Below are 14,081 nucleotides of genomic sequence, written 5' to 3' on the forward strand. Positions count from 1 at the left end.
CTCGTTTTTTAAAACTACACCATTATTACCATTATACTTAAATATTCGGCGAGACTTTCCAGAAATTTCTAAAATTTTACTTAGAAATTTGGTGGGCTATATTTCGACAACCTGTGTGTCTGTGTGAACGAGCTTTTTCTACTTTTTAAAAAATAAATGTAAGAATAAATTGAATTTTAAGTGATTTAAGGCTAAAACTTTTCATTTTTAATCCAGATATTGATTCTCTCATGGGGAACAATCCAAAATTACATTAAATTGTTTAACTCTTGAATAATCTAGTTCAATGAAGTTCTATTTTTTGATAAACAATTGTTTTTTTAATAAATAAATTGTAATAACTGACGTATGTGCACATTATACATATATAACTATTGGTGGGCCTCAAACATGTACTATGAAATTGGTGGTCCGCACTACTAAAAAATTTGGGAACCGCTGCGTTATACCATTACGTTTTACCTATGTCGTGCGTTATGTCGTGTGTGTTCGTACTTCAATCCAAAAAATATAATAGCTATTAATAACCTACGAAATCAACAATTGTACTATCATATTTATAATATTAAATGGTTTGTAGAAAGCATAAACATGAAATTATATATATACAGATCTCAAATTAAAACAATATTCAATCGTAATTAAAACCAAACACATTTACATTCACACACACACACACACCCCACTTAGTCAATCTCCGATTTTTTTTTCTTTTACATAAGTTTGGTTTTCCACCTACAGTTACTCTTTTAAATTTTTTATGCCTTTTGAATACAAAATAATCAAATGAATTACAAATTGTGTTATTACAGGCCTTTCGTGCACTATATCGGAAATTTAGACGAATTAAAAAATAAAAAATATACCGAACTGCCGCGAAAACCGTCAGTCGAAGCAACATCAGTGGAAAGTAAGGATAACATATTTTTTTCATACCGATTATTAATTTTTAATCGTATATAATTGGATACGACCATAGTTAGTATGTAGTATAAAGCGAATCATATTATCGAAGTTTGATTTGTACATTACCCTGATTAACTTAAATAAGTTATTAATCTAGATCGAGTCTTCGATGATAAATTATTTTATAGTTTGAAAATATTTATTCGTCAACACAATATTATCTCCGAAATGTCAAATATATATTGTATGATCATATAGCATATGTTTAGTATTATAGTAAATTATTTTTGGGTTTTTTACCAATCGGAAATTTAACGAAACGTGAACAAAACGAAATATTTACCATACATTTATCGAGACTCATTATACTACTTAATCAGGCGCGTACAAAAAAAAAATTTGGAGAGGTTTTTAGGTTATAGGTTTATTTATTTTTAACTTATACCTATAATTTATATACCACTTTTACTATATAAAACAATTTAATAAATTTCCTGAATTTTGGTGGGGGGAGTTGAACCCTAAAAACCCCCTTGTGTACATGTTTGTACTTATCGTAGTGCATAATATCATGTATAATTTCTAGAAATATTTTACCCGGAACTATTCCGCGTGGAGCTGACGGACTTCGAAACTGTGGCTACGATAGGTGTGGGCGGCTTCGGCCGGGTCGACTTGGTTTGCTTGAAGCTCGACCGGAATCGATCATACGCAATGAAAAAACTGAAAAAAAAACAAATAGTCGACATGCAGCAACAGGAGCATGTGTATAACGAGAAAAGCATTTTGGAATCGTGTACCAGCCCGTTTATCAGCAAGTGAGTTTTACATTATACTAAGTGCCGCGAACGTCGACCATTAAAAATATACTATATTGAAACGTATGTTATCAAAACGCGCATGTACCAATATTAGAATACACATCCGTCTTGAAAGGAACCTGCACACAATTTTGGCCACATTTGAAAATCGGCTGGGTAGGTGTTATTTTTTAGGAATTATGTTACTTTAATGTTATACTAATTACTAAACAGACTTCAATAAAACACTAAAAATATTGTATTCAACAATACCGTAAACAGAATATTCTCTGCGATTTCCTTAATAACTGTATTATCGGCGGGAATGGTTTAAAAAATTAATTTTGTATCCACCTAGAAAAGGACCTCCCGGCGCATACTAATTGGATCCCATGATTCAGATTGTTCACTAATTAGGTCCCGTGTAAAATAGCCTACTGTACGAGTTGGGTCCCATTAAATCATTTTCCTTCCCATTTTTACAGACTTAGTACTGTCTACAATAACATCTATAGTGACTACAGATATGGTAAAAAATGTTTTTTTTTTTCTAATTTTTTAAATCGTTTTTAATCCTTCGTCGTCCATCTAATTTTTAATGATTAATAATATTAATAATAATTCATCAATTATTATTTCAATGGCAGAAAATACCTAATCTAAAATATTATTTTCATAATGTATTTTACTACGATAAGATATCATTTTATTGCCAGAAAGTACGTCCTTAATCCATATTCGTACTTTATAATATTACTAATACGTGGACTGTGGACCCAATTCAAACGCATCATTTGATACGCTCGGACCCAATTCAGACAAAACATTTTATTCATACGGACCCAATTCGTACAAAATGTATAACTAGTATTATTTTCGGACCCAACTCAGATGCAGCCGGACCTCCACACGCCACTGGTATATGCGAAGCCACCAGCAGAGCATCTTCAACGACAATTTTTATTTTTCGAGTATATTTCACTAGTGCTCTTGATTTGATATGGATAATACCCGGGTACCCAGATACCAATTTATCCGAGTAATACCCGATTTTGTGGGTGATCAACGTTTTCGGGTAATGGGTAACCATTACCTTAAATGTTCGGATACCCGATAGTTTTTAATACACGTGAATGGTCAAGTTATGACCTAGTTGATAAGAGGAAATTAGTATTATATTATAGTAATACAATTATACGAATGAGAAATATTTCCTCTTTTAATTTAACAAAATTATAGGTTAAAAATAAAATGTTTAGTTGGTAATGAGTATAAAAACCATAACGGGTACCCGAAATTTTGCAAATCAGGTAATACCCGTAATACCAAGGAACTTGGGTACTCGGGTATCAAGACCACTTTATTTTACGCTCCGAACGAAAATTTAACAATCGAATCGTTTTTTCTTCATATTCTTGTGCCAGTCTTTTTGATTTCTAAACAAACCAAACATAACTAATTTAAACGGCACCGAGGACAATTATCTAAGTCTAGTCTATCTAGACATCTAGACTAGATCGAGAACTACGGCAATCTTTATCTCTACCATCTATGTACAGACGTGGTGTTCATACATTATACATACAATCACCAATGATAATATACGTACTTAAAACACATTAAACGGTACTGGATTCATTAAGTATGGATTCGGCGATTGCGATTTAGAATTAAAATTAAACCCGCGGACAACCCTGCTAATAATTTTTGGTTATTTGAATCCCACGAACATTTTTCAGTTGTACGAGTTGAGCCCAGGGCCAGCGAGAGGATGGGGTAGCAAGGGCTAGAGCCTCTAAGAGGTCCCGTCATCTCAGCCATTATTCACAAAATTATATTAAAATCAAAATTAAAAAAAAAAACGTATTAATATTAATTTATTGATTTATTAAATCAAAATCAAAATTATAATCTCATTCACTGTAGCATGAGATGCAAATTTCAATTTTTTTACTATTCCAAAGTATATACAAGGAGTATATATATCTTGGCCAAATAAGTGTAAGGGGGCCTGGAACCGATTAGACATGGGACCCTCAAAAGTTTTCGTCGGCTCTGGTTAAGCCACATAATTATTATTATTGGCTATAAATTGTGAAAATCATAAGATGTTTGAACATTACACAATATTTTTACATTAACCAACGCATCGTCGGAAAAGTCCTAAAAGAATATAAAATTCTCGTCATTTTTGATATAATGTTCATAAGTTTAAACAAATTTTAAGTTTCACGTGCACTTTTTAAATACCTCCAATAGCCTTTATTTGAATACAATCATTAATGTCTTGTCAATTAAATACTTTTTCGTTATTATGCTTTATTGTTGTGTTTATTAATTCAAACGAATTAAAAAATATACCGAATTTAATTCAAATACTAATAGTATTGTTTCCCGTAGGCTTTACCGTACGTACAAGGACAACAGATACGTGTACATGCTGATGGAAGCATGTTTGGGTGGCGAGGTGTGGACCTTCCTACGAGATCGCAGATGTTTCGACGACAACGCTGCGTGTTTCGTAATAGCGTGCGTAGTGGAGGCACTAGACTACTTGCACAGCGTGGACGTCGTATACAGGGACTTGAAACCGGAAAACCTATTGCTCGACAACCAGGGCTTCGTAAAAGTGGTCAGTACTTGGCTTTCGGACCATATACCGACGACCCTTCACGTCGAATTCGGGGGAGGAGCGAATGTATATATAATATCAGAGTTAGCGAACTTTTTACGCATCAAAAATGCTGTGATTAAAAAATGGTTAGATTAAATAATTCAGCTATTTCAATATCATAGATGAGTTTATGGCACCACGATAGGGATGCTCTTTCACCCCTCTGGATTTAAAAAAAAAGAATAAAATTTAAAAATGTAGGATAGAAGCCATTATTACCATTATCGGATATTCTAGTAGCATTACTTTGTAGCCGTCAAAAAAAACGTAGACAATTTCGTATTATCATACAATTTGAAAATGTATTTAACTTAAATAATTTAAGCATGATTAAAAATCTGCGTATACACTATACATAGTGCTACTCCTTGACAAAATTCTTGACGGCGCCTATGCGTGAGTTTTTATCTCAATTTTTCCAAATGCCACTTGTGCTCGCTAACCCTGTGGTATGTCAATACTATATGCTTTAGATTTCTATGAAAATCTGTTGTGCAATTGTATTCAATTTGTTATTCTATTACTTTTATACTTCATAACGATTATACATTTGTTGAGACAAATTTATAAAATTTAATTCGTTTTAGATTACAAAATGTCTATTACTTCAATTATTAAGATCATTGATAAAAATCTAACGCTCTGGCGGGCAGTTGCTGTCTAAATCCGTGATAATGACTTGGTTATTGTACAGTTACCCTTTCCTCCCTATGAATATTCTTACGCCAAAACCGCTGTTTAACTCCTTCGTCTCACAACCACCAATAACTTAATCCCTACTTCCGTCAGTCTTAACCTAGCTTTGTTTTGTACTGCACTGCATAGGTGGACTTCGGTTTCGCTAAAAGGCTACAACCGCGGGGCAAAAAGACGTGGACGTTCTGCGGCACACCCGAATACGTGGCTCCAGAAGTCGTGCTGAACAAGGGTCATGACCGAGCCGTGGATTTTTGGGCTCTGGGAATACTGGTATACGAGCTGCTAGCAGGAATGTAAGCTATGATGACCAATTCAGTAGAATATGATCAACGTGATCGACATAGTAACTATAATATAGCGATGGTTGATGGATGTAGACGTGAAGACGGAATTTAACGGGATTTGTAGCGGATTGTGAAGATCGACATAATTTAAACGGTTTCTGGAGGGGGAGGGAATGGTTTGGAGGCAGGTATTGGCGGTTTTGATAAAATATTGAGAGCGGGGCTATTTTTAATTAGATGCCCCACCCCATAATTACATATATCAAATAAAGAATACAATTTGTTTATGGTTCTATTATAAATGACATAACTTGCATTTTTTATTGCATATATTTAAATTTAAATTTAAATTTTATTGGAATATAAAATAAAGTAAAAAGTTCGATTTGAAAAAACCCAATCAAACCTAATTAGCTTAACCTTATTAATTCTAGTTCTAGGTTTGTATTTTTTGATAACGTATATTCGTTTATTATAAATTCAATGTTTCATGCTGTTGCAAAAAAAAAATAAAAATTCAAAAAAAAATAAAATAAAATAAATTATAATGAAAATAATACGATGTCCAAAACATAACAGTTGACATAAAAAATCCAAGGGGGGGGAGGGCGAGTTTCCCCTTATATCTCCTAAAAACTAGTTGGATGAAGATGAATTAATGTTTTCTTTTTTTTGAGTTGCCTACATTTATTCAGATTCGTGGAAAAATGCATTACCAACAAGATTATTTATAAACATTAAACATGTATCCAATTAAAAACCGCACCGTAATCGATTTTTCATAGCTATATGCATGTCAATACGAGTAATATATAATACATATATGTATTATAATTATGAGTTATTTGTTAACTCGAACCCTTTTTATTATTTTAACCATAATTTCTAAAAAAATATTCAATGAATATATTAACTATGAAGTATATATTACAAAATCAAAATATATTTTAATTGTGTAAAACAGTTACAACAACAGTGGATTGTTAATTATTCGAGTTAATTGGATCCAAGTGAGCGCAGATAATCAAACAATAATTAAAAATCATAGGTCTCAAGTTTTTCTAATATTTTGATTTATGTTTAATATGCATTACAAAATGCATAGTTTTTTTTTTGAATCTATTAAAAATCAAAATTATACTCGATCGTGTTTACGATCAAACCACAGACTGACTATATTTTCATATATTCTGTGTCTCACTAAATGTATTACCTATTATTATCTACATTTGAGTGAGCCATAATATATAAATGACAATCTCGAATTTCGTTAAGTCGCGTCCAGACTATACGACCAAAGGTACCGAAGGCACATGTGACGACCTAATTCGGTGATGTTGGTTTAGGTGTAGACAGCGCGATCGAACGAACAACAACGGCAAATGTGCCTTCGGTTGCCTTCGCTCGGGGAACGGTACATCAAAGAAATTCGTTATCAGTTTAGACACGATTTGTTGATATTTTGGTCTTCGTCATCATTTGGTCCGATTGGATATATAAAATAAATTGTGTGCGTTCGCAGTTTAAACCAGCGAAGGCTTCCAAACGCGGACCGACGAATTCGGAATGAGTTTAGACAGTATGCCAATGTTTTCACATCTAAACACAGCCAATGCTGAATGTAGAGACATTGGCGTTCGGTTGCCTTGGTCGTGTAGTCTGGACGCAGCTTAATACGAACGAGAAATCTGAATTCCATAAATAAATTTGTATACAAATTTCGTAGTACGGATAATTAAAGTGCAGATAATTGACGCTCTACATAAATAAAGTAATCTATATATTATACATATAATTATTAGAAATTATTGGAATGATTAATGTTAACTGGAAGACTGGAACAGTAACTTAAATATACGTTGCATAAAAACTAATAATATTATATATTATATACTAAATATAAATTATACAGCTATTTACAATAAATATTCAAGAATTTTTTAATTATATCTGACTGGCTATGTTACCATGATATCGTATCCAGTGTCGGTCTAGCTTATGAATTTGGAAAAAATGGCAAAAAATTTACAATGGGCCCCTAAACCACATAATATCGGAATAAGATTTAATAAATATCTAATAAAAATGGTTTTTCTCGATACCCTCGAACTCTAATACAAATTTTAATTTATTTTTAATTTTATATTTTTCCAATGCCAATATTTCGAATTATCATTGTGTTCGTGTATGTAATTGTTAACTATTAACAGCACTCATCTTAATTTTTCAAAGTATTTATATTTGTTCGATTTTGATCAAGAGAACAAAATTGTACAAATTATAGCGTTTATACCTAGTTCTATTAAATGTGGTCAACAATATTTCAAAATTAAGAATAACTTAATTTTAATCGAATTCAGGAAAATAATTACTATGATTTTTCATGTTAGCGTGGTTGCTTTGAGCCTAGGGGCGGATTTAGGAGAGATTCAGGAAATCGGCTGATCCACAATTAATATTTGTTGACAAAATTGATCTCTTGAAGAATTCTTATATTTTTTTTGTGTGCCGATTATTATTTGAAGTTAAAACTAAACTGGCTAATTCCCCCTTCCAAAAGATGCCACTGGTTTAATTGTATAATAAAATAAAACATATCTATATCAGACCCAATGTAATCGGGCGTTACCACGAGGCGTTAATCACGACAGTCAACCACGCTTTCCTGAAATACACTTCTGTATGAACGCATAATCGTTAAACTTGCCTTCGTGAGGAACGGTCCACGACCCATTAGATAGATCAAACGTGTTTGATTTTCAGTCGTGATATACCGTTCGTGAAGCTAAGATGTGATCACAACAACGTGGAATTATTAAGTTTAATGACAGTGAAACTACGCGTTTTTTGGAGTTATATTCGATGGAAAAGGTGTTATATGACCCAAGTTTGGAGGAATACCGTGATAAAGATTTATGTAAATCAACAAAATTTCTTCGCTGTATCCATTCTCTAACCCAAAAATGTCTTTTTTTTCGTTTTTTTGTAATTGTGACCTGTAAGCGCTTCATCTCTTGCTAATATAGTAGTAAAAAACGAACTTAAAACAGCAAAAATTTCAACAACCAGATCATTCATGGTCGATGTTTCGATAGTGACTAAAAAAAGTCGAAACACGAGGTATGAATGGCACGAACCCAAAATCATGTGAACGTTTCATCAATTCACACTTTCGTGAGTGTCTCGAACGAAAGTTCACTAGCGTGGTTGACTGTCGTGATTAACGCCTCGTGAGACGCCCCATAAGATTCCGTAAAATAAGATAAATGTTTACAATGATAATTATAAATAAACTTAATACGTTCAATGCAGTAGCGGTACGTGAATAAAATTTACGGAGAGACTTAATTTTTGAGTAACTATTGGTTATTATTAAATTTTTGATAGCAAATTATTCTACTTTATTCTAAGTTTTTAATTTAAACAAGATACTGAAAAATTAATTGTTCATAGTTTCTTGTATACAATATTGTGATAGGTTTATATATATATATATATTAGGTATATAGGAAATTTAATTCAAACTTTAATTAATTAATATTTATTTTATAGATATAGATTTCATAGATATAAATTAAAACTGATTAACAAATGAATATAAATATTAATATGATTAATATTAATATTAATCTGAAATGGTATGTTTAATACGAATTTTTCCCAAAAGATGAAATTGTTCTTGATTTTTCAAGTATGTTTTCGAAATAGCATGTTTTTCTGCTTTTCTTATTATATTTTCTATAGTTGATATTCCATTCTTTTCGCCTCGAAAAAATACACGAATGAAACAAAAAAAGTTTGTTGCGTTAATTACAACCACTAAGCTACGTACATTTATCATACCAACTACTTTGAAATGTACGGCTAAATTTTCCATCTTTATATTCAATCAATAAATATGAAGTCGGCTTTTTGTTTTTTAATTTACATTTTTCATCATATGTAAATAAATGAAAATCATTGTTTAATAATTCATCTAATGTACAATGTTTTAATTCCATTATTTCAATATTAAATTAAAAACGCTACAAGATTTAATGTACAAGATAACCCACTACACAAATATACGCAAAGAATAACGTGTCAGAGACTAGTCTCCCGGACTCCGTACAGCAGTGGTTCCCAAGCTCTTCTATTCTACGCCCCCTTTATATATTTTCAAAAATCTCGCGCCCCCCCCCTTTTTAAATTGAAAAAAAATTGATCATATTTTTTTGTGTTCTTTAAAAATAAACTTTAAATTATTCGGAATGACTACTTTTTTATTGATGTTAATAATAATAATAATAATAATGGTAAATAAAAAAATACATAATGAAATTAATAAATAATGTTAATGCTGACAACACTTTTCCTTGGACAGTTTTTTTATGTTCGGCTCAATATTTGATAATGAACACCTTAAGTCAGATGCGACATCTAAACGATTTCTATGTTTGTTTTTTATAACTGCCATGCTGGAGAACCCAGATTCGCACAAATATGTAGATGAAAATTGTACAAGGACTTTTAAAGTTTCATTTGAAATTTCAGGATAAATAGGTTGGTATTTTACCCAAAATTCTTCCAAAGAGCTACCACTGTTAAAATCAATTTTCGCCCGTGAATCGTTCTTCAGCTCGATTGCCTGTTCTTGAATTATATCTGGCAATGTGTCTACGTTAGTACTGAATGGAGAACTTGTTAACATATATTGCCAACTTTTGTTCGAAAAATTTGGAAAATATCGAGTGAATTCATCAGTCAAACTGTCGAGATGTTTAATCACTATATCTTTCAATTCAGTAGGACAAAATGGTTCTTCTTCATCAGAGAGAAGTTCGTTCAATCGACGGAAAGACAAAAAATTAGGAGTCTCTTTGTTTACTCGGCGTTTCCACAGTTGTATCTTTTCTAGAAATGAGTTGATAGAATCGTTCGCGATTATGACGTTTATATTCCTCCCTTGTAATTTGAGATTTAGGTTATTAATAGTCTCAAAAAAATCTGCTAGATATGCGAAGTAGAATGTGAAATTTTCATCAGTAAAATTTTCCCGAAGATCGTCTTTTCCTAATTGTAAAAGCATTATTTCGACTTCAGACTTTAATTCGTACAAACGCTCAAGCATATTTCCTTTGGATAACCAACGAACCTCGGTATGGAATAATAAAACAGAATGTTGGGCTGATAGCTCAGAACAAAGAATCTTAAAAAGACGTGAATTAAGAGCACTACTTTTGATGGTATTAACAATTTTTATACATACTTCTAGTACATTTTTAATTTCAAATGGCAGCGTTTTTGCAGCTAAGACTTGGCGGTGTATTACACAATAGGTAGACATACACGAGCGGATTTTATAACGGATTTGGTCTCTGACGGATTAAATCCTCTAAAAAGTCCTATCGCGTGTGGTGTTCTAAGGATTCAATCCGGCAGATTTAAAATCCAACGGATTTAGTCCAATGGTTCAAGTCTCTCGCTTTGCCACACACTAAAAGACCAGGTCCGGCGAATCACGGACCTTGATAAGAAATTTTTGTTTTATTGATAACTGTTGTAATCCGTCGCATAAAACCGCAGATCTTTCAGAACGTCTTGAAAGACCAAAGGACTGGGTCCTCAGCATAAAAATCAACGGATTTCCTCCACTAACCAGCGGACATGGTCCGCTGGTGGATTCGCTCCGCGAAAAATAGCGGACTTTTATTTTCACGTTAGTGGACACGTTAAAGGACCTAGTCCGACGGACCAAATCTTTCAAGGACCTAAGGATTTAGTCCGTCAGACCAAATCCGTTATAAAATCCACTCGTGTATGTCTACCTATTGAGAACCAATTATTGATGGATTTTTATCTTTTGCAAGCTTCACAAAACCCGATCGTGATCCTAGCATAGCAGGGACACCGTCTGTACACCTACAACATTTTTCCAAGAGAGGCCATTCTGATCAAAAAATATATCGATGGCAGACAAAACGTCACTGCCTTTTGAGGTGGAACTTAAGGCCTGGGAAAACATAAGCTCTTCTGCAATGGTCTTTTCATTTATAAAACGGCAGTAAACTAATAGCTGACAACAATTGGCCACATCAGTTGATTCATCACACTGAATTGCAAAGAATACGGAATTTTTTAATTTATGAATCAACTGATTTTGTATATCCAAAGCTAATTCATCAATGCGTCGTTTGATTGTATTGTCTGAAAGAGATATTTGAGAAACTTTCCTTTTACTTTCTTCACCAAGTACTATTTCAACGGCTTTAAGTATGCTAGGCTTAATTAATGTTTCACCCAATGTATGTGGTTTCTTTTGCTGAGCCACCATAAAGGCGATGTGATATGAAGCTTCAATAATTTTTTCATTATTCTGTTGAAATTCTCCGGTTCTGTCAAGTTTCATTTTATTTAAAGAATTTTTTTAGCAACAAAAAACTCTTTAGGTTTTTCTTTTAGCATCGGACGAGCTGTGGTTAAATGTCGTTCTAGTCGACTTGGTCGGAGAGCATCGTTACTTAACACAACGTGACAAATAACACACTGTGGCATTTGGATACCATCCTTTTGAATGAACGTGAAACCAAAATTTATATAATCGTCGTTATACAATCTTATTTTCTGTGGAGTCATTATTTTTACGTATGTACACTCGCGACGACTACGTACTACGACACGTACAGTATGCGACTGCAAAACGAAACTAAATCGAGTCTAAACTAATCAAATAGCATTTTCCCTAACATCCTTTTATCGTTCCGATTAATTTACAGATAACGTAGCATAAAATTATTTATAGTCATTATCGGTTATCCATTAATGATACCCGAGAACGGATAAAGAGAACCAGTCTACTAATTTTATTTCTCTACGTTTTAAAATAAAAAAAATTTAATCAATAAAAATTGTCTTTCGTAAAAACTTCTTGCGCCTCCCCAGCAATGTGTACACGCCCCCCAGTTTGGGAACCAGTGCCGTACAGTAACCATTATCGAAAATGATTCCCCCCGAACTTTTATGCCTTGTTTACACGTGACAAGCACTCGGCCGTGTCACTCGTTATGTTGCTCGGTTTAATACCGAAATTGACCGAGTCAGTGTTTACACGTATTTTATTTGCTTGGCCGAGTGACACATAAGTTCACTACACGATCTACTCGGTTGACGGTTTATACACGCCGAGTACAGTTAATTTTGGTAGTAGCGGTAGTCGCTCGGCCAAGTGAATAGAAACGGTTTCTATTCATTCACTCAATCATTTTACTGGGCCGAGTACTGTTCTTTGAATTCACACGGGACAGTGCTCGGTCGAGTTGACTCTCTCGGCCGAGTATTCGTCACGTGTAAACAAGGCATTATTTACCTCCTATCAATTAGAATTGAGACTGTCGTTCGATCATCTCATTCGTTTTACGATGCCGTCGTCCGTCGTTATCGCTGAATTCGAAAATAGCTAAGAACATATTTTCATTAAATCATACGTATTCACACCACGATGAACAAAATATAATACACATATGCATATATATATATATATATATATAGTAAATATAGTTGACAACAGTATATTATTTACATATAGATTACACAAATACTTGAAAATAATTTAAAAAAATTAAAACAATTTTTTTTTTCCGATGTTATAATTATTGAGGAGACGCCGTCTCAAAGTTTCCCCTGACGCACCGCCACTAGTTCAATGCCATTGTCGACAAATATAGTGTTCACTTTGATGGCTTATAATTTTTACTGGCTACGCGATAATGTTTTGAAATTTATTGTAGACGATCTGGTTACTTAAGAATCTAAAAGATTATAACTCGATTCACACTAGCGGTCTCGGTTCGGTTCGGTCACAGTCCGATCACGGTCAAGTCATGGTCAGGTTCGATCAAGTCTCGACCGGTCGATGCACGATCCAGACTGCCGCGGTCACGAGCTTTTTTGATCGAGACCGCGTAGTGTGAAGAGTCAACCGCCGCGCTAGTCTCGGTCATATCCATTGTTTTGATTGTTTTTTGAACACTTTTGTACACTTTGTGGCAACACGTAGATAGAACTTGACTGATTGTGACCGGTAGTGAGAACTTAACATGATAATCATTGACCGTGACTTGACCGTGACCGGACTGAACCGAGACCGCTAGTGTGAATCGAGCTTAAGATTAATCTAAAAGATATAATTGGTTTTTAATTTTGTTTATTTTTAGTTGGGAAATTTATTTTTCCCCGAAATACGACGATATTTATCGCTGATGAGAATAGTATACCATATTATAATTTTGTTGTACCTCGACATTATAGGTTTGTTCGTTTTGTCAAAAAGTGTACCTTTTTTTACAACATTTATCGCCGGTGTTGACGCATAGTCGACTGTACGTAGTTTTAGCGCAGCGAAACGTGCACTGCGCCATAAACACTAGCGGAGCTCAACGTGTTAAAAAACAAATATTATATGATCATATTGTTTTTTTGTTACAAGGAATCAGTGGCACACGCAGGGGGGGGGGGGGTTAAGGAGTTGTAACTCCTCCTCCCTCGAAATTTCCTCCGAGGTCTAAGTTAAAATTTACAAATTTTACAAGTTTGAAATATGAAAAGCTATTATTGAATACCTACCTAGTATCATTGATTATAGAATAATCTATTCTATTATCAATACTATTATTTAAGTCAAAATATATAAAGGATTTGCATAATTTTGTTAATTGTAAGATATGTTATATTTTTACCTTG

The 14,081-nt window shown here is 33.4% G+C and overlaps 1 protein-coding gene and 1 long non-coding RNA gene across 2 annotated transcripts in view; one reads left to right on the forward strand and one right to left on the reverse strand.

Annotated features, from left to right (window-relative positions):
- LOC112684669 (cGMP-dependent protein kinase, isozyme 1-like) overlaps nucleotides 1–14,081 on the forward strand; it is a 33,762-nt gene that overhangs the window by 16,818 nt on the left and 2,863 nt on the right. The window contains exons 8-11 of the mRNA XM_025556306.1: nucleotides 813–910; nucleotides 1,493–1,724; nucleotides 4,107–4,338; nucleotides 5,206–5,372. Of these exons, the coding sequence (XP_025412091.1) occupies nucleotides 813–910; nucleotides 1,493–1,724; nucleotides 4,107–4,338; nucleotides 5,206–5,372 (729 nt within the window). The remainder of the gene's footprint in view (nucleotides 1–812; nucleotides 911–1,492; nucleotides 1,725–4,106; nucleotides 4,339–5,205; nucleotides 5,373–14,081) is intronic.
- LOC112684670 overlaps nucleotides 1–14,081 on the reverse strand; it is a 28,633-nt gene that overhangs the window by 11,609 nt on the left and 2,943 nt on the right. Inside the window, exon 2 of the long non-coding RNA XR_003148728.1 lies at nucleotides 1,504–1,629. This is a non-coding gene — a long non-coding RNA (uncharacterized LOC112684670). The remainder of the gene's footprint in view (nucleotides 1–1,503; nucleotides 1,630–14,081) is intronic.

The sequence above is a fragment of the Sipha flava genome, unplaced genomic scaffold, assembly GCF_003268045.1.
Source record: "Sipha flava isolate LNK unplaced genomic scaffold, YSA_version1 255_pilon_pilon, whole genome shotgun sequence".
NCBI classification, from domain to species: domain Eukaryota; kingdom Metazoa; phylum Arthropoda; class Insecta; order Hemiptera; family Aphididae; genus Sipha; species Sipha flava.